Source organism: Dreissena polymorpha, chromosome 2, assembly GCF_020536995.1.
Source record: "Dreissena polymorpha isolate Duluth1 chromosome 2, UMN_Dpol_1.0, whole genome shotgun sequence".
NCBI classification, from domain to species: Eukaryota; Metazoa; Mollusca; class Bivalvia; order Myida; family Dreissenidae; genus Dreissena; species Dreissena polymorpha.
Window position 1 is genome coordinate 36,224,012 of NC_068356.1, and position 24,656 is coordinate 36,248,667.

General features: G+C 38.7%; 1 protein-coding gene across 19 annotated transcripts in view; it reads right to left on the reverse strand.

Annotated features, from left to right (window-relative positions):
- Positions 1–24,656, reverse strand: part of LOC127866605 (myosin heavy chain, non-muscle-like) — an 83,233-nt gene that overhangs the window by 26,270 nt on the left and 32,307 nt on the right. For 14 of the 19 annotated variants that reach the window (XM_052407266.1, XM_052407279.1, XM_052407263.1 and 11 more), the window contains 19 exons: positions 22,739–22,802; positions 21,912–22,010; positions 21,473–21,712; positions 20,897–21,015; positions 19,969–20,121; positions 14,584–14,616; positions 13,140–13,310; positions 12,565–12,729; positions 11,936–12,050; positions 11,332–11,513; positions 10,718–10,909; positions 9,963–10,123; positions 8,783–8,891; positions 7,632–7,835; positions 6,802–6,950; positions 5,958–6,228; positions 4,559–4,707; positions 1,742–2,099; positions 856–1,167 (listed from right to left, as the gene is read on the reverse strand). In XM_052407266.1, coding sequence (XP_052263226.1) covers positions 856–1,167; positions 1,742–2,099; positions 4,559–4,707; positions 5,958–6,228; positions 6,802–6,950; positions 7,632–7,835; positions 8,783–8,891; positions 9,963–10,123; positions 10,718–10,909; positions 11,332–11,513; positions 11,936–12,050; positions 12,565–12,729; positions 13,140–13,310; positions 14,584–14,616; positions 19,969–20,121; positions 20,897–21,015; positions 21,473–21,712; positions 21,912–22,010; positions 22,739–22,802 — 3,246 coding nt within the window. The remainder of the gene's footprint in view (positions 1–855; positions 1,168–1,741; positions 2,100–4,558; positions 4,708–5,957; positions 6,229–6,801; positions 6,951–7,631; positions 7,836–8,782; positions 8,892–9,962; positions 10,124–10,717; positions 10,910–11,331; positions 11,514–11,935; positions 12,051–12,564; positions 12,730–13,139; positions 13,311–14,583; positions 14,617–19,968; positions 20,122–20,896; positions 21,016–21,472; positions 21,713–21,911; positions 22,011–22,738; positions 22,803–24,656) is intronic. The other 5 variants (XM_052407271.1, XM_052407268.1, XM_052407269.1 and 2 more) reach the window with 1 other exon arrangement.

Genomic DNA, 24,656 nt, shown 5'->3' on the forward strand with positions numbered 1-24,656 from the left:
CCTAACATACAAATGAGCGGCAAACAGCATTAAAACCTGAAGCGACTGCGAGTGTTTGCAGGCTGTTCTGGTGTTCTGATGGTTGCATATGGCCATTTTCACGTTGATTCTAAGCGGGAAAGGGTTAAGACTTTACACAAAAATATATACTGCTGAGTATTAGTGACATATGGTTTGGACAAGCAGATATTAGGTACAAGAGGGCAAAATGCAAATGGAAGCTCACCTAAGACCCAAAGGAAATGCAATGATTATTCAGCTTTTGTGATATTTTAAGAACCATTTTAGACATTGGCCAAGATATCATTAGCACAGATATTCACAGCTTGTCATGATGATGATGCAAAAAATATGGCCCCTAATCACAAGCGGTTTAGTTAATTGGCCACTGTTAACTATAGTGTGTTTTTTTTTACTGCATTACTTTGTTTAGAACTTAAATGTTATATCATTGGGACAAATATTCTGACCAAGTTTCAAGAAGATTTGGCAATAAATATCTCAAGAGCGTTCACAAGCTTTTCCTTTTATTTGACCCACTGACCTAGAATGAGCTAAACATTATACATAAAATTAAACTTGATTACTTTGATTGCATAATAATTTGGCAAGTGGATAAGCATTTGATATATCAACAGAAATTTGGTTCCTTATTGCACATCTACTTGATACTAGTGCATTTATGCAAAAACAATGATCCCACACACTCACTTGCATTTTACCTGCCACTTTTAAAGACTTTGAGGAATTGGTCCACTTGTTATATATATTTATATTTATTTTTTCATTTGTATTTTTTTCTACCAAATAACTGATCCAGAATCATATATGTTCACATCATGCAATACCAAGTACCTGAGAATCTGCAAGCTGTGCCTCCAGAGTGGAGACTTTCTGGCCCAGCTGTATGTTCTTGGTGTCTGCGGCCTCCAGCTGTGATGTGAGTGTCTCCAACTCAGTTGTGGCCTTACTGGCCTTCTCTGTCTGCTCAGCTTTAACGCGATCTATCTCAGCCAATTTGATGTTCAGCTCAGCAAGAGTCTGTTCAGCCTGTTTGCGTTTTCGCTCTGATTCCTGCTTGGCCATCTGGACTTGCTTCAAATCATTGGCCAAGTCTGTGTTCTCTGCTTCGAGAGTAGTTTTTGTCTTCTCTAGCTGGGCTTTTGCCTAGAAGAAAAATACAAACAACTTGAAGCAATCCTTTATCCAAACTTTTACCTTTTGAGCGTATGCCATTTTCCTATTATAAATCACAGCTGACATGCCCAAAATACAGTCCAATGCTAGGTCTTTACTTTCATCATCATTAATCAATGCAAACTAAATTTATTTACTGGAATCCATCATTTTGCTTCTTTTCAATGTTTAGCAAAGTGACCTATACCTTGAACCGATTTGCTCTAAAAGCAATCAAAAGCACAGTCTTCATGTTAACTACCAAAACATGAAAATTGCAGTGCAATATCTCCATAGTGACATAAACTACAACCTCATACAAGCTTGCTATATCAAAGGTTTCATCAAGATAAAGTCCATGCAATCTTTAGTTATTGACCAGAAACCACCTGTTTGCTGTGACCTGCTGTTACCTGCCATCCGAAACCTAAAAACCAGGATGTTTAATTTCTGTAAAAAAAAATCACCAAATACGATTTTATTTTCCAAAAAAAATGTTTTTAATTGTCTTGTTCCTCATTGTTATACATTATGTAAAATCAGTATTATTTTTTTACCAACCTACCTTCCTAACATTCTCCAGTTCCTCATTATACTGCTCCATCTGCTGGGTGTGCTTGGTCCTCATTTCTGCTACCTGGGCCTCGTGAGTCTTCTGGTTTTTCTCTATCGTCCCCTTCAAGTCCTTCAACTCATCCTCTCTCTTTACCCTCAGGTCTTGGAAAGCGGCTGTGGTGTCCAGAGAATCTTCGAGTTCCGTCTTCAAAGCTTCCAGCTCTTCATTGAGGTCTTTCTTCTGTCTTTCTGCCTTAATTCTGGTGTCTCTTTCTGTTTCAAGGTCCTCTAAAACCTCCTGAAGCTGGTTCTGCATTTCTCGTAGCTGTTTCTGAACAGTGAATTTGGCCACAGATTCTTCATCCACTCTGGAAACAGAACATGTTATCCATCTTCACACCATTGTGACAAAAAAATATGTGTTCAGATATTGATGAATAAAAATATTCCCAGAGAAAAAATATGCACATACAATATGGGCTATTTTATGGGATTTTTTTTGGGAACAAAAAAGTTGATAAAGTGAAACAAATACAGACCGCAACTTACATGAAAGTTTTAAGAACTTGTCAATCACCCCTCTTTGATAACTTTATCAAAAACCTGACGTTTTCAGAATGATGCACCCAGGTTTTATTAAAGTTCTACCAAACAGTTGATTTTTGTAATGACCGTTATGCACAAAGGTTCGAAGAGCTTGATGAACTCCCCCTCCACCGATATATTACATAAAGTGAAACCTCTGACTACATGTCATATAATCCCCCTCCTCTGTGTGAAGGCCTACCTCTGTAGGGCCCCCTATATCCTTCCTGTGTCAGTTCCTAACTCTAAAGAGCCCCCTTTATCTCCTACCTGACCCGATGTCAGTTCCTACCTCTGTAGGGCCCCATGATCTCCTACCCAACCTGAAGCCAGTTCCTACCTCTGTTGTGCCCCTTGTATCTCCTACCCGACCTGATGTCAGTTCCTACCTCTGTAGTGACCCTTGAATCTCCTCCTACCTGACCCGATGTCAGTTCCTACCTCTGTAGAGCCCCCTTTATCTCTTTCTACCTGACCCGATGTAAGTTCCTACCTCTGTATTGACCATTGTATCTCCTCCTACCTGACCCGATGTCAGTTCCTACCTCTGTAGAGCCCCCTTTATCTCCAACCTGACCCGATGTCAGTTCCTACCTCTGTAGTGACCCTTGTATCTCCTACGTGGCCCGATGTATGTTCCTACCTCTGTGGTGACCCTTGAATCTCCTACCCGGCAATATGTCAGTTCCTACCTCTGTAGTGACCCTTGTATCTCCTACCCGGCCCGATGTCAGTTCCTACCTCTGTAGTGACCTTTGTATCTCCTACCCGGCCCAATGTCAGTTCCTACCTCTAAAGAGCCCCCTGTAACTCTTTCCCGGCCCGATGTCAGTTCCTACCTCTGTAGTGACCCTTGTATCTCCTACCCGGCCCAATGTCAGTTCCTACCTCTGAAGTGACCCTTGTATCTCCTACCCGGCCCGATGTCAGGTCCTACCTCTAAAGAGGCCCCTGTAACTCCTACCCGGCCCGATGTCAGTTCCTACCTCTGTAGTGACCCTTGTATCTCCTCCTTCCCAGCCCGATGTCAGTTCCTACCTCTGTAGTGACCCTTGTATCTCCTACCTGACCCGATGTCGGTTCCTATCTCTGTAGTGACCCTTGTATCTCCTCCTACCCAGCCCGATGTCAGTTCCTACCTCTGTAGTGACCCTTGTATCTCCTCCTATCTGACCCGATGTCAGTTCCTACCTCTGTAGAGCCCCCTTTATCTCCTACCTGACCCGATGTCAGGTCCTACCTCTGTAGTGACCCTTGTTTCTCCTCCTACCCGGCCCGATGTCAGTTCCTACCTCTGCAGTGACCCTTGTATCTCCTCCTACCCGGCCCGATGTCAGTTCCTACTTCTGTAGAGACCATTGTATCTCCTACCTGACCCGATGTCAGTTCCTACCTCTGCAGTGACCCTTGTATCTCCTACCCGACCCGATGTCAGTTCCTACCTCTTCAGTGACCCTTGTATCTCCTCCTACCCGGCCAGATGTCAGTTCCTACCTCTGTAATGACCCTTGTATCTCCTACCTGACCCGATGTCAGTTCCTACCTCTGCAGTGACCCTTGTATCTCCTACCCGGCCCGATGTCAGGTCCTACCTCTGCAGTGACCCTTGTATCTCCTACCCAGCCTGATGTCAGTTCCTATCTCTGTAGTGACCCTTGTATCTCCTCCTACCCGGCCCGATGTCAGTTCCTACCTCTTTAATGACCCTTGTATCTCCTACCTGACCCGATGTCAGGTCCTACCTCTGCAGTGACCCTTGTATCTCCTACCTGACCTGATGTCAGTGCTTACCTCTGCAGTGACCTTTGTATCTCCTATGTGGCCCGATGTCAGTTCCTACCTCTGTAGTGACCCTTGTATCTCCTACCCTGCCAGATTTCAGTTCCTACCTCTATAGTGACCCTTGTATCTCCAATCCGACAGACCCAATGTCAGTTCCTACCTCTGCAGTGACCCTTGTATCTCCTCCTACCCGGCCCGATGTCAGTTCCTACCTCTGTAGTGACCCTTGTATCTCCTACCCGGCCCGATGTCAGTTCCTACCTTTGTAGTGACCCTTGTATCTCCTTCTACCTGACCCGATGTCAGTTCCTACCTCTGTAGAGCCCCCTTTATCTCCTACCTGACCCGATATCAGTTCCTACCTCTGTAGTTACCCTTGTATCTCCTACCTGACCTGATGTCAGTTCCTACCTCTGCAGTGACCCTTGTATCTCCTACCCGACCCGATGTCAGTTCCTACCTCTGCAGTGACCCTTGTATCTCCTCCTCCCTCCTGGCCAGCTGTGACTGCAGGTCCTCCACCTGCAGACGTTTCTCGTTCAGCTGCTCCTTGAGGTCCGCTATCTCAGACTCCAGGCGCCGACGGATCTTTTCCAGCTCTTGTCTCGCCTGGCAATGCATAAACGGGTTTAATGTATGTGCGTAAAGTGTTGCCCAGTATTTTTTTTAATGTTTGTGCACAATAGCAATGTTGTATAACTATTAGCCAGAGTAAGTCATATTATGGAAAACTTTTCAAATTAGAACTTCGTCACAGACGTGACATATACCCCAACATTCTGAATTGACACAGAATATTTTGCATGCTGTCTTCACAAAACAAGAGAAGCTAATTTATGGCGATTTTCAATAATTATTATGCCATTATCATTTATGGCCATTTTGACCTTTGAACTCTTGAATTCTTTCGCATGACACGCCGTCCAATGACTGTGAACAAAATTAATGAACAGAGTGATTTTAAAATCTCACAATGAATGACATAGTTATGGCCTGGACAAGCTCATTTATGGCCATTTTTGACTTTTGAACTCCCCAAGTGTGACCTTGACCTTGGAGAAATCGACGTAATTCTTTCGCATGACACACCTTCCATTGTGAACAAATGTACCGAGTAATTTTAAAATCCCACAATGAATGACATAGTTATGGCTCGGACAAGATCATTTATGGCCATTTTTTACCTTTGAACTCAAAGTGTGACCTTGACCTTGGAGATATAGACGTAATTCTTTCGAATGACACACCGTCCCATGATGGTGAACAAATGTACCAAGTCATTTTAAAATTTAACGATAAATGACATAGCTATGATCCGGAAAACTTTCGGTTTAAAATGCACTAAGTGACCCCCGTGACCTAGTTTTTGACCAGGCATAACCCATATTTAAACTTGACCTACACATCATCTAGATACAACTTCTGACCAAGTTTGGTGAAGATCGGATGAAATGTTCGGGACAGACCGACAGACAAAGTGACTCCTATATAGCCCCAATTACCAATGGTAATGGGGGTATAATTATACTTATTTAACTCACATTCAAATAATGTACATCAACTTTAAGAATTTCATGGACAATGGGGATTGATGCATGTGCGTTAAGTGTCATCCCAGATTAGCAAGTGCATTCTGCACACTCTATTCAGCCAACGCTTTTCCAGCCTATACTGAATTTTCGTTTATATGAGACTTCCTTTAACGCAAATTACCTTCAAAGCTGAAAGTGTTGTCCCCGATAAGCCTGTGCAGACTGCACTCGCTTATCCAGGACGAAACTTTACGCAAATGCATCAAGCCCCATTAACTAGAATGCTGCTGAAATACTAAAATGATAATGTGGACGCCCACAACCCACCTGCTGTTCCTTGCGTAGGCGGTCCTCGAGGTCAGCTATGATGGCCTCGTACTTGGTCTTAAGCTTGCCTAGCTGCTTTGCTTTCTCCTCCTCCTCGACCAGAGAGGAGCTCACCTCCGCCAGCCTCTCCTCTAGACTGCGCTTCTCCTTGGTCAGTTTCTGGTTGGAGTCATCCTGAATAGCCACATCTTCCTCCAGTTTCTTAATCTTTGCGTCCACCGTCACCTTCTCCAGCTGAAGCTTCTGACGGCCCGACTCTTCCTCCTCAAGTCTGTAGTATAGCAGTGATCATTTGAGCAGGGCTTTATGCATGTGTGTAAAAGGTCATCACAATTTTGCCTTTGCCATCTGTACAGGCTAATCAGGAACGAAAATACAGTAAAGGCGGAACGAGTGTTCCCTAATTAGCCCGTGCAAACTGAACAAATTAAAAATGGGTTTAGGTGGTGAATTGAACATTTGTTCAATGTTACCATCAATTACAAAAAGGTTATACACTCCAAAAATTGTGTTACATGAATATTTAATGTGATACCTCTGCATGTTAAGTTTACATATGGGTTTTCATAACCTAAATAACAGTATGAGCCGCCTCTGGGGAAACTGGGCCTAATGCAAGTGCCGTGTCATCCCAGATTAGCCTGTGCAGTCCAGACAGGCTTATCATGCACAAAAGTTTCCACTTTTATGGAATTTTCCGTTTAAAGTCAGTCTCTTATAAACGAAAATCCAATTGTGGAGGAAAGTGTCGGGACGCAAACTGCTGGGACGACACTTTACGCTCATGCATTAAGCCCAGTTTTCCAAGACCATGGCCCACAATATCTGCTAACTGCAAACTCACTGGTCCTCAAGGTCCTGGATGGTCTGATTGTACTTCTTCCTCTCCTCTAACATGGCAGCCACTTTCTCCTCCTGTTCCTCCATTCTCTCTCTGATGTCATGCAGGTAGTCCTCCAGCTCATCGTTCCTCACCTTTAGACGATCACTCGTCTGAAATAACACAATGTTGGATTGACTGCACAATCAGAAATAATTCAACGCCCTGAAATAACACACCCCTGGGTCTCACATGGCAAAATCAGAAATAGGACACCATTTTTTCAGTGTCCACTTTGTCAAATATTTCATACAACACATGAACTCTTGGATCACCAGATCCAATGGAACAATATTGCAACCATTTATACATACACAATAAGAGGTTTTAATACAAAATAAACATCCAATGGAACAAAAATGTAACCATGTATGAATACAAAATAAGAACTTTTTAACACAAAATACACAGATGAAATAAGTCCAGTAATCAAACCCCAACTTACTTAAGCTTATATAATTTAAAATATTTTTGAAAACATTCATTACAATTGAAATCTAATAGTCTTTGCTGAAATCCTTATTCAAGTGTAGGAGAAAAGAAAATTACTTTTGATTCAGCAAATATTAGAAAATGTCACAAGACAGATCAGGACTCAAACCAGCCTCTCTTTAGCAACACAATGCACCTCTCCCCAAATAAAATATCTCCCTACTCCCTTTTAAAAACTTGTTCTGCATCTGGTATAACCATCCACACAAAGAGACTTTCTTCTAAAGAAAAATTCCAAAAGAAGCGGAAAGTGCTGTCTTGGACGACAATTTACGCACATGCATCCAGCCCAGATATCTCACCTCGCGTGCCTCTTCCACCATCTCTGCCTCGGCCTGCAGTTGCTCGTTGAGGATGTTCTTTTCCTGTATGATCTGAGCATACTTGCGTTCCAGTTCCTCCATCTCCGTCTTGGCTCTGTCAAGGTTCTCCTTATACTTGTTCATCTCTATCTCCACTACGTGCATTTTCTCCTCCTGGCCAGTCACTTGCAGCAGCGGCTTCACCTGCAAGGTATACCGTGGATACGGGTGAAATGCAGGTGTGCAAAGTGTCATCTAAGATTAGCCTAAGCAGTCCGTACAGGCTAATCAGGGATGACACTTTCCCCAGCAGTCCGTACAGGCTAATCAGGGATGACACTTTCCCCTTCAAGTTTTTATTTAGAGAGACTTCCTTAAACAAAAAATTCAATAAAAGCAGAAAGTGTCATCCCTGATTAGCCTGTGCACAATGCACAGGCTAATGTGGGACTACACTTTACGCACATACATTACACCCTGTTCTGAAAAAAGTTTTGAGAATTCTATCAAGGGCTATAAATTAAACTGTTCATTCTTCCATAAAAAAGCCTCAATCATTTCATTTTTAAAAACAATCACACTTGCTGCATTCTCAATCCTGGAAATTCCAGTTTTTATGCTTAGTTTGTGCTTAGAAATATTATTTATTTAACAATTGTTGATGCATACTGAGCAATGGATGCTCACTTTCTCTTTCTCTCCTTATCTTAATAAAATACCTGAAATTCAGAATATAAATGACAGTACTTTTCCTTTTTCTTCACAATGACTAAAAGTATTTGAACTGCCAATGATCTGTAAATCAATGTTTCACAGGTACACGATTTACATGCCACGTACCTGATGCATCCTTCCTTCATAGTAATATATATTACATATGAGCTGTGCTCTGTAAGAATGGGGCTAAATGCAAGTGTTTTATGTCCCAGATTAGCCTGTGCAATTTGCACACGTTAATAAGGGAAAACACTTTCCAACTAGACTGTTTTTTCATTTAGATACTTTCTATAAATGAAAAATTCCATAAAAGCAGAAAGTGTCATCTCTGATTAGCCTGTGCAGACTGAACAGGCTAATCTGGAAAGACACATTACACACATGGATAACCCCTATTTTCATACAGGGATGTTAATATTATATAAATATTTCACCTTTGTGAAGAGCCTCCACCAAGACCAGTTTCTCAGTTTGAGATAAGCTGCACAGTTCCTCTGGATCACACGAATAGCACTCTGTTGCTGAGTGCGGCGGTAGAAGGCTCTGGAAACAGAAACAATGGAATGATTTGATAACTCCATCAACCCATTTTAGTAAGCAGACTGGACTGAACTGCACTGGACTAAGCATAAGCAAACTCTTTTAGCAATTAATATTTAACTTCAACTTTAGGATGGATAAACCTTATTGTTACTAAGTAAATATTGTTGTTGCAAATGGTTTGTCTTTATGGTTCAATTGTATAGCGCAAGATAGGAATTTGTTTGCTTTTATGTTTATTTTCACTAACGATATTGGTGTCATACAAATATATCTGTACCTGAATACAATTGGTTAAAAACACCACTCTTAACACTGAAATCAATGCATAACCAACAATACAATATCTCAATATTTCATAAATCAATTTATCTAAAGAAACTTTTTGATCTACATGATCCTCACGGCAAGATCTGATGGCCAATATGTCTTGCCATTACTAAAGTTTGGCCAGTGTCTAATAAACTGATTTGTACCTGTGACTTGTGTTTGTCGGACTTTTTCAATAGACATGGTTTTAAATTTCCTTAAGAAACATCAGTTACGCATACAAAGTATGCTAATCTGTTTCATTTTCATGAGCACACAGAACATTCACATAGATATTCAAACATGAGCAATCAACTAGTAAAATTGAAAATATCCCAAATAAAAAACTGGACTATCTTGAGACATTTTGTTTATAAGTCAGATTGATGGGATAAAGCATTGTTATACATCAAACAGAAATCACTCAAATACAAGAATCTCGCTCTGTGAAAACTGTGCTTATTGCATGCACAGTAATTGTCATCTCAGATTAGAATATGCAGTCCACACAGGTTCATCAGGGACTACACTTTAAACTTTGAAGGAATTTTTTCATATAAAGAGTCTCGGCTAAACAAAAATCTAGTCAATGCAGGAAGTATCAGTCCTGATAAGCCTGCACGGATGACACAGGCTAGCCTGGGATGACACTTAACAGGCATGCATTTAGTCCATTATTGCCAGAATGAGCCTCAAAATGTAAAAAAATACCACAAAAATACCACAGACATAATGCAATATCAAGTATTTTCAATGAGTACAGACCTCCTAGCCAGCATGCCCCTGCTGAGTGCCTGGAACTGCACCATGATATCAGTGAGCTTCAGGTCGCGTTCCTCCTCCAGGTGGGCCAGCACACCCGCACGGAAGAAGATCTTGCTCTGACCAACACGGTACAGGTTGGGGTCTAGGTCCAGGGCAGTAATCTGTAATCAGCACATACCATAACAAGTTTTCAAGTTTCAAGTTTTTTATTGGTATATCTGCAAAACGCCTTTGATAACAGGGGATGCTGTGGTGTTCTTCTTTGTAGTGGAGTCTTTTTCTGAGAAAACCGGGCTTAATACATATATGTTCAAAGTTGTCCCAGATTAACCTGTGCTGTCCACAACGGCTAATCAGGGACTAAACTTTCCGCTTAAACGTTTCTTTTGTTCACAAGTGACTTTCTTTGAAAGAAAATTTCCATTCAATCCAAAAGTGTCATCCCTGATTGACTTGTGTGCACTGCACTGCACAGGCTAATCTGGGACCATACTTTATGCACATGTATTAGCCCAGTTTTCCCAAAGTGCTGCCTTTCAAATAATCACACATCTCACAGATGAAGTTTACTTTTGTGTAATACATTATAAAGTTTATTTGTTGTCACACATATCTATTCAAACTTAGTTTTGATTTAAAATTTAACAACTATATTTAAATTTCATTCCGAGTCATTTACTGTATTTACTCAAATTGCATCATTGTTGAACATACCGCACAAAACAAATTCTACAATACCCAATTTCACAGCATACCATTTTCTCGACTGCCTTTTTCCCATCCATGAATCCTCGAGGGATGGCATTGGGTGTGAGTATCTCATATCTCTGCTTGAACTCCTGGAAGAGGATCCTGTTGGGGAAGCCCTGGCGACAGATACGGATGCCCTCTAGCACACCATTGCACCGCAGCTGCTCAAGCACCAGAGGCGAGTCTATCTTGCCAGCCTGAAAACGAAGAATACGTGTAATGCAGTGAATTCCAGAGAAAGGTGGGCTTATACTGGTAAAATTGTGTTGTCAGTGACAAAGATGACTGTATTTAAAGGAATTTGAGCCATTACAAAAAATAATTTCTTTCCAAGTTAATAAATTCCTTATCCAACAAAGTATGCATGTGTTCTTGTTTTCTTCTGGCATTTTATAGACACTGCCTGTATATCATTGAATGAATAACTCTGTAAGCAACAATTAATTACATCAGATCGCAGATTGTTCAAGTTTTATGCTGTTTGCTGCTCATCATTATGTTATGGTATGAAATGAACCCTACACAACTTGAATCTAGTAAGAAAGGTCTTAAATTTAATTTGATTTTCAACGGGACTATAAATGTGTCAAAATGCATATATGAGTGGTAAATGGTAAACCTTCTTCTCGTGATTAGGAATGATACATCTGACGAAATTCGGGTTGGTGTTCCTGAGTGTGGCCATCAGCTTGGACAGCTGTTCCTTGTACAGCTGGGCCACAGTGCGGAACATGCCCTTCCTGGTGCGGGAACCAAACATTGTGTCACCCCCGTCTGCTGCACCCATACCGACAATCTCGGCTAGAAAATAAGAATGGGAGAAGGGTTGAAGCCAAATCAGATTGGAATTACTACATACAATATACTGTATCAAATAAGCTTTAGACTGCTAATCATCAACTGTTTGCCGAGTTTGGATGGGACAAAAGACTGCAAGATTAATTGTGAATATGCTTGTGCCATTGACAAGACAACACTCCAAAACTTGTTATAAACAACCCACTTATTTCAACTTTTAAAAAGCGACAATCAATTTGACATATTTTGTAAAGGAATTATTTCAATTCTGGAAACAAGCCCTAAATGCACAAGCACACATTGGCGCAAAGAAAACTGATACAAAAGTGCATAATATGATATTTGGATTTTTTTCCCCTCTTACCAACAGTATTTTTATGCTACTCTAATTGCAATTATGAACGCATATACAACGGATAGTTTACCATCCTTCCAGATTGCGACCACAAATGGGTCTGAAGATGCCTGGAGGAGTGAGACGACATTCTCATTGAGGGGGTCCATGTTCTTCATCAGCCACTTGGCCGAGCTGTAGTCCACCTGCAGAGTACAGTAGGTGGGGAGGTTAGACATGTACTACTCATAGAGGATATGAAGAGTTTCTCAACAGCATAGCACAGTCTGATATTGGAGCTGTGCTCTGATAAAAATGGGCTAAATGCATGTGCGTGGTGTCCTCACAATTTAGCTAGTAGTCTACTTTATGCACATGCATTAAGACCCATTTTCCAGAGGGCTGCTCATTAAGCTTTTGTAGTTTGACAGAATGTACCAAGGCATCAAGAGTGTATGCTTATGCATTCCTCATCATCTAGTTCCAGAGTTTTACTACTTTTACATTTGATCAGAAGATTTTGACTAACTGACATACCATAACATCCTTCCACTTTAACAAGTATACTGAAAATGAAATCCCCGATATGATTTTAATGCGCATGTTCGATGATCCAGCATACACACCAAGTAATTATTAATTTTATTATTATTATTATCCATTTTTTATGGAAAGAATGTCTCAGAAAGTAGTTGTGTGTTATGTTACAGCCGCACATACCTTGCCAGCATAGTGGATGAGGGTGAAATCTGCCTCGGCTCTGAAGTCTGGCTTCTCAAACTTGGGGTGGGTGGAATGTTGAGCGACGAGCTTGTCTACAAAAGTCTTGTCTGTAGCCTTGGGGAACCAGCATTCCTCATCTAGCAGGGCAAGGATGCCCATCGGCTGCAACAAACACACGTGGTCATACATAAAAAACTTTCCATTTACTCTTCATTGGGTCTGGTACCAATACAATTAAACAGTGCCGGAGCTAGGCAGAAGTTTTCCAATAGACGACAAAACAGAAACTTTTTTTTATTGCACAGAAGAACAAATCTCATCACGAACCAGTTCAGGTTTCCTAACATGAAGTAATTTACTCACTGTTATATATGAAAGCCTTTTAACTCCTATCAACATGTCTGTTCCAGCAACGTCATAGCGGTTTATATCTTTACGAAGTTACTAAGGGTGATATAAAACTAAATTACATTATAACATCATATCATGTGATTTTGCAGCCTGACAAATCATAATTGCGCATTTGGGGTTAAGAGGTTAATACTTCTGCAATTTGCAGTGTAGATACAGACCTTCTCCAGGAGGTCAATTGTGGGCTGAAGGTCAAGGCCGAAGTCGATGAACTTCCACTCGATGCCCTCTCGCTGATACTCCTCTTGCTCTAGGATGAACATCGTGTGGTTGAACAGCTGCTGTAGCTTCTCATTTGTGTAGTTGATACACAGCTGCTCAAACGAGTTCATCTGAAACACACAACGTACACTGCAAGCTTTGATCGTAGTTTGGGGTTTTGAGTCATGCTTGGGGAAAACAGGACTTAATGCATGTCCACACGAGCTAATCAGGTACGAAACTTTCTGCTTTAATGGGAATTTTCATTTCAGTGAGTATCTGGTAAGGGAAAATTCAGTCCAGGGGGAAGTGTTGGACATTTAACACACATGTATTAAGCCCAGTTTTCCCAGAGCAAGACTGAATTACAACAACTGGAGTGGTAGCATGGTTGGTGTGCATTTTATGGTCCTAAAGCTGGCTAACAAAAACATATAATTCCCACCTCTATTATGTAGCAGTTATTGTTTCTTGTCGTCGTTCAGAAATGTTCAATTTTCATTAGTATCTTATTTTCTTTAACTTAAATATTTAATAAATCATTGCGTGTATATTAAAAGTAGGATTTAGGATAAACCTTATATTGCCTTTTGCATTTGATAATTATGTACTGCATTATTCCATAACGTAGGGAGCTTCAAAATACAACAATTTATAAGACGAAGACAATTGAAAGTTAATAATGTTACTTAGATAATTATAATCTAACTAAATAACTAAAAAGATTGTTATTGAGCTTTTAAGTTATATTCAAAGAGATAAAAAAGTATGGTTGCACAAAAATAACAAATAAATTTGAACAATGAAAAAGAAAAAGACTTTGAACTTTTCAACTGAAACAAACGAATGACAAGACAAACATGCATTGTTCAAGAGCCATCTGAACTGAAGCACTGGACATACATGTAGCAAAACAATGACATACTGCTGACTCAAGTCAAGCAACTGTCATGCACACTCCATAGAGCTGCTGCCAAACATTAATTATGAAAAGCTAGAATACTTTATCAGTGCATTGAGATTCTGGTATGATTAGAACATATTTCTCTAGGCACTGAGACTATTTCAATATTTTAATTATTGTAGATGGCACACGATAGGAAAACATTACTGGGATTTTATTTGAAATCGTGATAAACCAAAGATGCATTTCATGTAATAAAATAAATATTTTTTAATTAAATGTTTATATACGCCACAAATGCATTTGAATTTATTTTTCACAAAAGCTTTAGCTTAAAAACCATGTAAACTAAATACAAAAAAGTGTATGGAATCGGTTTGGCTCATTTAGCAGTTTAATAAATTGCATCTTTACACGTTTTGGCTTCTCTAATAAATATACTGAACATTTCTAATTTTGTTCAGAATGTTCAAAAAACACAAACAATAACTACAACTCACTCTGACTTTTTCACCACTACCCATGAGGTGGGCCTTAAAAATACCATCTTTACAATTTGTGAGACAATTCCTGCCATTCAATTAGTGAACATTAAATCATGATTTAAATTCTAACAGTGAAACTAAGCAAACTGGTTAAGACATGGGACGATCGTGTGCAGAGTAAGCAAAGTGTGTCCTCTAAACTGGGAGGAATTAATATTAAACTGATGTATCAATATGAAAATGTTAATACGATATACATCATTTTCACACTAAACATTTACCAGGTCATTAACAAACCCTTAGATTCAGCTTTTTTTTACAAACACGAGATCAATGGAGAATTTTGTTAACAATAATTCAATACTTAATGGCAACTTTTCAAATAAATATATCAAAGGCTTGATTAAAAATTAAATGGATGAAGATTTTGCAGAGGGTAGAAAGCATATCTTAAAAATAGAATTCATTGCACAAAAATGTTCAACTAAACATACAAAACTGACACTGACAAATTTGCACAACAAAAGTTCATCCTTTTCTACTGAAGTGGAATAATTGGCTAACCGTCCATACAATGGGGAGATTACAAGTAAAGCATGAAGCAACAAAAGAGAATAACGCAAAGATCATGTTACAGTCAGACTAAGGGCTTTTCTACAAATGATAGTTTACAAAACAGTGAAGACCCCATGGCTAATTTCATTAATATGGAATTTTATTAATAAACATGATCTTGAGACAAACATGCACACAAATAAAATAACTTTACAATCTACATAAGACCTGGTCAAGGATTTACCTTGCCATCTTTGGTCTGAAAAAGATGTGGCTATCTTTTGCAAACAAAGTCACAATTATTCAGATGTCATTGCCATTTATAATCTTTAAGTTCAGGCATTTTTCCTGGCATTTTTGGGGAAAAATGCAATTTCATGATTGGGAATTTTTCAGCGCAAAAAGTCCGCTGATTAAAAAAAATATGTCAACATAACTCTTATAATAATTCAAATTATAAGAACAAAATCATATACATTATAATTATATACTTTGATAGATAAATATGAAATAAAATTGAGATATAAAATTCAATAGACACTTCTTCTTTTTCTAAAAACAAACAAAAGATGTGTTTGTCAGAAACACAATGCCCCCTATTGCGCCGCTTTGAAGTCATAAATTTGACCTTGAAGGATGACCCTGACCTTTCACCACTGAAAATGTGCAGCTCCATGAGATACACATGTATGCCAAATATCAAGTTGCTTATGCCAAATATCAAGTTGCTATCTTGAATATTGCAAAAGTTATGAAGAAGGTTAAAGTTTTGGTTAAAGTTTTAAATTTGTATTTTTGACCTTTGACCTTGAAGGATGACCTTTACCTTGACCGTTCACAACTCAAAATGTGCAGCTCCATGAGATACACATGCATGCCAAATATCAAGTTGCTATCTTGAATATTGCAAAAGTTATAACCAAGGTTAAAGTTTTGGTTAAAGTTTTGGGACACACACATACAATGACAGACAGGCCAAAAACAATCTTTCGATTCTGGGGCATAATTTTTTTTATATTTTTTTTATTGGGAATATATTGTCACATTTGGATATTTTTTTTACAATTTCGGTTTGGGAATGCGTCCATTTAACGGACCCATAGATACGCCAGGAAGAGGCCTGTAGTTTCAATTTCATTTTATACACTGTAACTCCAATATAGTGCGGTCCGTTATAACGCTGTGTCCAATAAGACGCGGGGTCCTTGGATCCCGTTTTTTCTCCATCCTCCATTTCTGATTCAAATCATTGTTATGCAACTTCATGTATTTTCAGAAAATTCAAAGAAGCCGGCGATCACAGCTTGATTGCTTTATCCGTCTGGTTAACTGATTTTAATCGATTAGAGGTTAAACGACACTGGACGGCTAATTGGTGTTAATCTGTTGTGTAATGTCAATAAAGGTGTGAAAACTCGCGAGTCTGTGTTTATTACAAGTATTCCCTATCAGAGCGGTTCAGTGCGCTAATTTAAATAAGGCAAGTGCAAGCGGAATAATTATCAAATTAAAGTTATTTAATACGATCACCTGTTTATGTTTTGTATTTATCGTGTATTGTATTTCATTGTATAAACTATGGCTGTGTAAGTGTGTTATCGTTTATTATATGCTTCACATGCTTGATAAATAAAAATATCTTTGTGTGTGTTTAATGTTTCAGTACGTATAAGAAAAATAAATTAAATAATCCTGACGATTTATTTACATGCTAACGCAGTGTAATAGTTAACAGAGATGCACTTAAATTTGTGCCCGTTATCAGAAAGTCCACGGAAAGCACGTTTTTTACATGCTGCGTATGACGCAGTAAAATATTTCTTTGTACATGTATCGTATTGCATTCTAATTTTAAATTCGCTCGTCCAATGAAAGCTGTGTCCCATAATGCACTGTACTAATTTTTCTGAAAAATGGCGTAGGCATATGAATTTGTTTACGAAATTCGTAAACACATTTCTTGTCATAAATGTTTAACATTATTTTTTCGTAAGTGATGTAGTAAATATATTGGATTATCGGATAAATGTGCACATTAGAAAAGCGGTATGAATACTGTTATCGTTTGATTCGGTTTATATGCATGTATTTGCGGATGACAACACAGCATGACAATACACAGGACCTATATTATAGGCTATACTATACCTGTTTTTATAGCCCCCTTAAATAAATAAGCTCAAAACTTATAACGCTGTCCGTTTATAACGCTGTTGCGTGGCTTGGACCCCCTCATCCGCATTATATTGAAGTTACAGTGCATTTACAAAGCCTAAACTGATACATATGCTGAGAAACATGCCGTAAAAAACATAACTCAGACAAATATCACAACAGAACAGTCATATTTGGTTTGAACAACTCTTTACATATTTCTTATGAGTATTAAAGTGTTTTATGAGTAAAAAATATTGCAAAATTCAACAAATGCCTTCGAAGACAGACCTCGAAAAGTGTACCACTTTAAAACACAATTGAGCTCTTGGAAACAGAAACATAAGCCTGCATCTCTAAAATAAAAGGGCCTGAAAGGCCCAAAGTCGCTCACCTGAGATAACAAGATATTATTGGGACAAATCTTCTGACCAAGTTTCACGAAGATCGGAAAATAAATGTGGCCTCTAGAGTGTTAACAAGGTTTTACTATAGCCATATAAGGAAAATGCCCCGCCCCCTGGCAGCCATGTTTTTCAACCAACCGGCATCATTTTTGAACTCGTCCCAGATATTATCGGGATGGATCTTCTGACCAAGTTTATTGAAGATCGGACAGTAAATGTGGCCTCTAGAGTGTTAACAGGATTTGACTTTAGCCATATAAGGAAAAATGCCCCCCCCTCCCCATTGGAAGCCATTTTTTTCAAGCAAACATAATTATTTTCAAACTCATCCAAGATTTCATTAAGACCAATCTTCTGACAAAATTTCATGAAGATTAGACAATAAATGTGGCCTCTAGAGTGTTAACAAGGTTTTACTATAGCCATATAAAGCCATATAAGGAAAAATGCCCCGCCCCTGGTGGCCATGTTTTTAAAGCAACCAAAACCATTTTCAAACTCATCCAAGATATCATTGGGACATATCTTCTGACCAAGTTTCATGATGATCAGAAAATAAATGTGACCTCTAGAGTGTTAACAAGGTTTTAATATAGCCATATAAGGAAAATAGCCCCGCCCCCGTGGTGGCCATGTTTTTCAAACAACCGGCATCATTTTTGAACTCGTCGAAGATATTATTGGTATGAATCTTCTGACCAAGTTTCATGAAGATCAGACTATAAATGTGGCCTCTACAGTGCTAACAAGATTTTACTATAGCCTTATATAGCCATATAAGGAAAAATGCCCCGCCCCTTGGCGGCCATGTTTTTCAAGCAAACATAACCGTTTCGAACTCATCCAAGATATCATTAAGACAAATCTTCTGACTTTATTTCATCAAGATTGGACAATAAATGTGGCCTCTAGAGTTTTAAGGTTTTACTATAGCCATATAAGGAAAAATGCCCCGCCCCCGGCGGCCATGTTTTTCAACCAACCAGCATTATTGTCAAACTCATTCAATATATTATTGGGATGAATCTTCTGACCAAGTTTCATGAAGATAGGACAATAAATGTGGCCTCTAGAGTGTTAACAAGATTTTACTATAGCCATATATAGCCATATAAGGAAAAATGCCCCATCCCTTGGCAGCCATGTTTTTCAAGCAAAGGTTACCATTTTTGAACTCATCCAAGATATCAGTGGGACAAATCTTCTGAGCAAGTTTCATGAAGATCGGAAAATAAATGTGGCCTCTAGAATGTTAACAAGGTTTTACTATAGCCATATAAGGAAAAATGCCCCGCCCCCTGGCGGCCATGTTTTTCAACCAACCAGCATCATTTTCGAACTCTTCCAAGATATTATTGGGATGAATCTTCTGACCAAGTTTCATGAAGATAGGACAATAAATGTGGCCTCTAGAGTGTTAACAAGGTTTTACTATAGCCGTATAAGGAAAATGCCCCGCCCCCTGGTGGCCATGTTTTCTAACAAACCGGCATCATTTTCGAACTCGTCCAAGATATAATTGGGATAAATCTTCTGACCAAGTTTCATGAAGATAAGACAATTAATGTGGCCTCTAGAGTGTTAACAAGATTTTACTATAGCCATATATATAGCCATATAAGGAAAAATGCCCCGCTCCTTGGCAGCTATGTTTTACAAGTTAAGGTTACCATTTTTGAACTCATCCAAGATATCAGTGGCATAAATCATCTGAGCAAGTTTCATGAAGATCGGAAAATAAATGTGGCCTCTAGAGTTTTAACAAGGTTTTACAATAGCCATATAAGGAAAAATGCCCCGCCCCCTGGCGGTCATGTTTTTCAACCAACCGGCATCATTTTCGAACTCGTCCAAGATATTATTGGGATGAATCTTCTAACCAAGTTTTATGAAGAACAGACAATATATGTGGCCTCTAGAGTGTTAACAAGATTTTACTATAGCCATATAAGGAAAAATGCCCCATCCCTTGGCAGCCATGTTTTTCAAGCAAACGTAACCATTTTCAAACTCATCCAAGATATCATTGAAACCAATCTGCTGACCAAATTTCATGAAGATTGGACAATAAATGTGGCCTCTAGAGAGTGAACAAGGCAAATGTTGATGCCGCACAACAGACGTCAGACAAAAAGCGATCACAAAAGCTCATCATGAGCACGTTGTGCTCAGGTGAGCTAAAAAGAAACTCATAAAGCCCAAAGAATGTGAACATGTCATAGCATAGAGAATGATTGAGGGGGTGGGTGGGGTGAAGGGGGGAGTTTATTCTTATCACACTCACCTTGAAGATTTCAAACCCAGCAATGTCCAGGATGCCGATGAAGGAGGCCCCCTGTCTCTTGGTGCGGTCCAGGGACTTGTTGATTCTGGTCACCAGCCACTTGAACATGCGCTCGTAGCAGGCCTTTGAGATGGCCTCCACTGCAAACTCAACCTGAAGAGTGTGTACATGGTTTGTGAGCAAACAGTAGTTGGGATTTCAAACAAGAGGGCTAAAGGACCGGGTGCGCTCACATGAGACCACACAAAAAATGTATAGTTGTCATCTGCTATTGTGATGCTGTGTAATTAATTTGCTTTCTGACCAACCAAAGTTTTACCCCTTATGACACAGATATTACATGGGCAGTGACATTAACGGAACAAATTTTCTGCCAAAGTTTTAAAATTAGGCAAAGAAGGCTTCTGGTTGGTCTACCATTTTATCATGAAATAAAAGTTTGGTACACATACTCTACTCTGTCATACCAGGAAAACTGCATTAACTTATGACATCAAGGTATTTATAGAAATGGTTTTGGCTGTTTTATTGTGTACACATGCAAGACTGATTATACGGGTTTTTAAGTGGATTCAAGAGCTGATTTTATATCATGTCAAATAGTAAACTGCAACCCTCAGCTAGTTTTTTAACTGAATCTGTTTTAGTTGAAATTCTTAGGATAAAAGATTGTCTGTGACTTTAGAAGTTCTACTGAATGTTGATTAAAAACTGATTAATCAAAACAAACTTATGTTGAATATAGTTGGTTGTCCGATTTGATTCAACAGGACCATAATATATGTATTTATTAAGGAAATTAAATGGCAAGAGACTTTCAGATCTGAAGATACATTTTCAAGTACGTAGTTGCTCAACAATTGACTTATACATTTATAGACCATTTGTGGGTAATGTAAGCTATTGGATGAAGACAATGACTTCATACCTGCTCCTTGGTTTGAGCCTTGGTAACAAAGTCCCTGCCAACCTTGATCTTTGGTTTGAGGAAAGCCAGAGTTACCGCGGTAACAGGCAGTCCCATCAGGTGACAAGCCTTCTGAGCAACTGAAATATAGAAACAACATGCACTTCTTGAATTTTTGTTCAAAATGGAATGAAATTAATTTGTTATGTTACTTTCTTCCTCCTGGTGAAATGCTACATTTAAAATTTTTCAGATATCAAAACAAGGCAAATAGATAGCCTGACTACTCATTGTGCATCTTCATTCAAACATGTTTGAAATGTACATACCCAATTTGAGCTTAATTCATGTGGGTAAAGTGTCGTCCAAGATTAGCCTTTGCAGTCCATAAGACTTATCAAAGACGACACTTTATTCATATACTTAATTTTTGTTTATAAGAGACCTCCTTTCAACAAAAAATTCCATAAAAGTGTAAAGTGTTGTCCCTCATAAACCTGTGCAGACTGCACATGACACTTAAACCCACATGGCTTAAAACCCAGTTTCCCCAGAATGAGGCTAATTTTAACACGACACACCATTCCATCTCAATACCGGTGTTATCCGGAAGGGTGGCCTGGTCGGACTTCCTGTCCTGCTGGAAAACCATGTTGCCTAGCAACAGAATGGAGGAGATGACCCTGAGCAGGGCAGACTGCTCCTCGGGCGTGATCCCCATGATGTTCATGGCCTCCACGGTAAGCCGGAACTCCGCAGCGTCGTCCACGCCCGGCACTGGGATGTTGCCGAATGTCATGAAGCGGTAGTTGCTGATGGGCTCTATCAGAAACTCCTCTGAAAGCAGACAAATGTAATAGCATTCAATAGTTCTGATCAAACCAAGCAAATTTAATATGTAGATAGCAATGAAGGTTAAAATATGTATATTTGTACAGAAGCTAACAAAAGAAATACAAATATAATTGTCTCAAGAAATATAAATTATAGAAACATATTCTCAACTAGCAACCCATTGCAAAGTTAGGGGCCTTACTTCGCTGTTCTGGAGTGGCTCCATGTAGGAACTGATAGAAGATGTGGAAACATCTCTCACTCTCCGCCTGGCGGATGGCACGAGATTTTTCCAGCAAATCTGTACACTGGTCAAGGACAATCTTGTGCCTTGTGGGATTGTTGATTAATTCATCAAACTTAACTTATATTGCAGACATGTGTGTCTATAGTGTGAAAACAAGGAGATAAAATCATGCAAGGCAAAAACAAGAGATGTGTTTGTCAGAAACACAATGCCCCCTATTGTGCCGCTTTGAAGCCATAAATTTGACCTTTTACCTTGAAGGATGACCTTGACCTGTCACCACTCAAAATGTGCAGCGCTGTGAGATACACATGCATGCCAAATATCAAGTTGCTATCTTCAATATTCAAAAAGTTATGACAAAACTTTAACGAAGGTTAAAGTTTAAGGAAAGAAAAAAACAATGTTTTTTACCTTTGACCTTGACTTTTCACCACTCAAAATGTGCAGCTCCATGAGATGCAAAATATCAAGTTGCTATCTTTAATATTAAAAAAGTTATTAAACTTTAACCAAGGTTAAAGTTTTGAGACACACACAATGACACAATGACAAAATGACAGGCAAAAAACAATATACCCCCGATCTTTCGATCTGGGGGAATAAAAACACAATGAAAATTAGAATTCCTTTAGGTAAATTGTGGCTATTCAATACTATGTATACTGTAAATAGAAAGGCTTGGCTGATAGATCAGCACAACGCTTTGGTTTGTATTTATAGTAGAATAAGGATGTAGCTAATGGTTTTCAAGTACATCAGATGACAATCTGCAAGGATACAAGTTTCAATATTGGCCCCGGAAATGTATCCAGATGTGTCGAAATTGATACGAATAAATTTCCCCTGAAAAGCAATAAATGGCAAAATTAAGATAAGGTTACATGAATGATATACATTCAAAGTAAAAGTTATACTTTCATACTACATCATACATTTCGTCTACTGATATTTTGTGAATTTTTCAGTACATTTTTTTCTGAAATACATCAAGAGCACTTACCGTAATTACTCTATGTTTTCGGACACTTAATTTTTTATTTTTTTTTGTGTCCGAAAACTTAGATACGAAAAATATTCACAAAATACAGGTGTCCGAAAACTTAGAGTCGAAAATTGAAGTGTCCGAAAATAGCCTCAATTGTATCAACGACTACTGGTAATAGCACGCGATTGTAAAATACCATGCTGTAAAGTATAAATTACAGTTTGCACTGCATTTTAAATAATTTTAAATGCTTACTGTGAAACCATTATTAATCGTCAGGCATTAATTTTCATAAACTTCGTCAGTCGACCGATCGGCGAATTTAAGATCCTAACGAACAATCATGCTCTATGTTTGAACAAAAACAAACACTAAGTTGAACAATATTTTAAAACTTTACCGTAGACATGAGGCATTAAATTCCAACATAATCCATGCACACATTCACTGCTGTTTCGTAATCAAGATTGATCCGGTTTTGACACAAAGGGATGTAGATTACACAAGGTACTTAACTGACACGTTACACTTCTTTAAAACGCGTGTGCAGTACAGCTGTATCGAATACGTTGACTTCGTTTATGTAGAATGGTAATGAATTAGCGATAATTGTTTATAACATTATTACCCATTAGGTGCATTGTGTTTTCAGGGGTGTTGCATATTAGCCATCACGCAGCGAATGCCGATGAAAGACAATAAACCAAATGAAAAGATGACGATGTGTGATCAACATGCGTATTAATCACAAATTAATAAAGAATATTTTAGTATGGCAATTAATAGAATAAGACTAATTGGCAATTGGCTTCGTTGTTACAAACACTCGTTGACGGTTATTCGATCCCACTTGTCCGTTAATCATAACAATGAACGTGTGAATGGCATACATTAAGAGGGTCCATTTCTGTCCCTTGATAACAAAATACTAGTTAATTGGCATGTGATAAACAGGCCCCACCTCCTGCAGTGATTCTCAAGTGTGTTCCCGCATTCGTACCACGATTTTTCGCAACTGCGATTGATCGCGAATATGTATTACACACAAATCGGATATTGACTGACGCATTTTTTTTTAAATTAAAAATCAGAAATCGGCGAATTTAATTGCTGACGAAATCGTCATTTTTATAAAAATGACAAAATTTTGTGCTGTCGAAAATAAATGGTTTCACAGTAATTTATTTGACCGAAAGTTACTACAAGGTTGTACTTTGACCAACGAGTTCAAAGATAAGCATGTGATGTACCGATACTCGCTAGTATGAACCTGTAATTAACGCAATAAAAAATTCAAACTATGAATTCTTTGTTTGTTCCTTTCCGACAGTTGTTGTCTAACACCTTCCATTGTTCGTAAAACTTGCAATAAGGTGCATCACACTTTGAAGCGTTTAGTATTTGTCACAGTTATTTTACTGAGAAGTTGTAGTACCATTGCGGTAGATAATTTAACTGTTAATTGGCGCTACCCCTGGCAATTGTCATAACGCTTATGCTATCGGGCGAAACCATTGTTTAATACCGGTTTACAAGGTTATTTACCCAATTATGCAAATGAAATGCTCCATTGCCCTCAGGCATGCACCTGCCATGTTTTATGATGTTAATCTGGTTGTAAAACCCCATGCTCGAAGTGTCATTAGATATCAAAAACAGGATAGAAATTGTGTACAATAGCGCTGTGAAATATACTTTCCGAAAACTTAGAG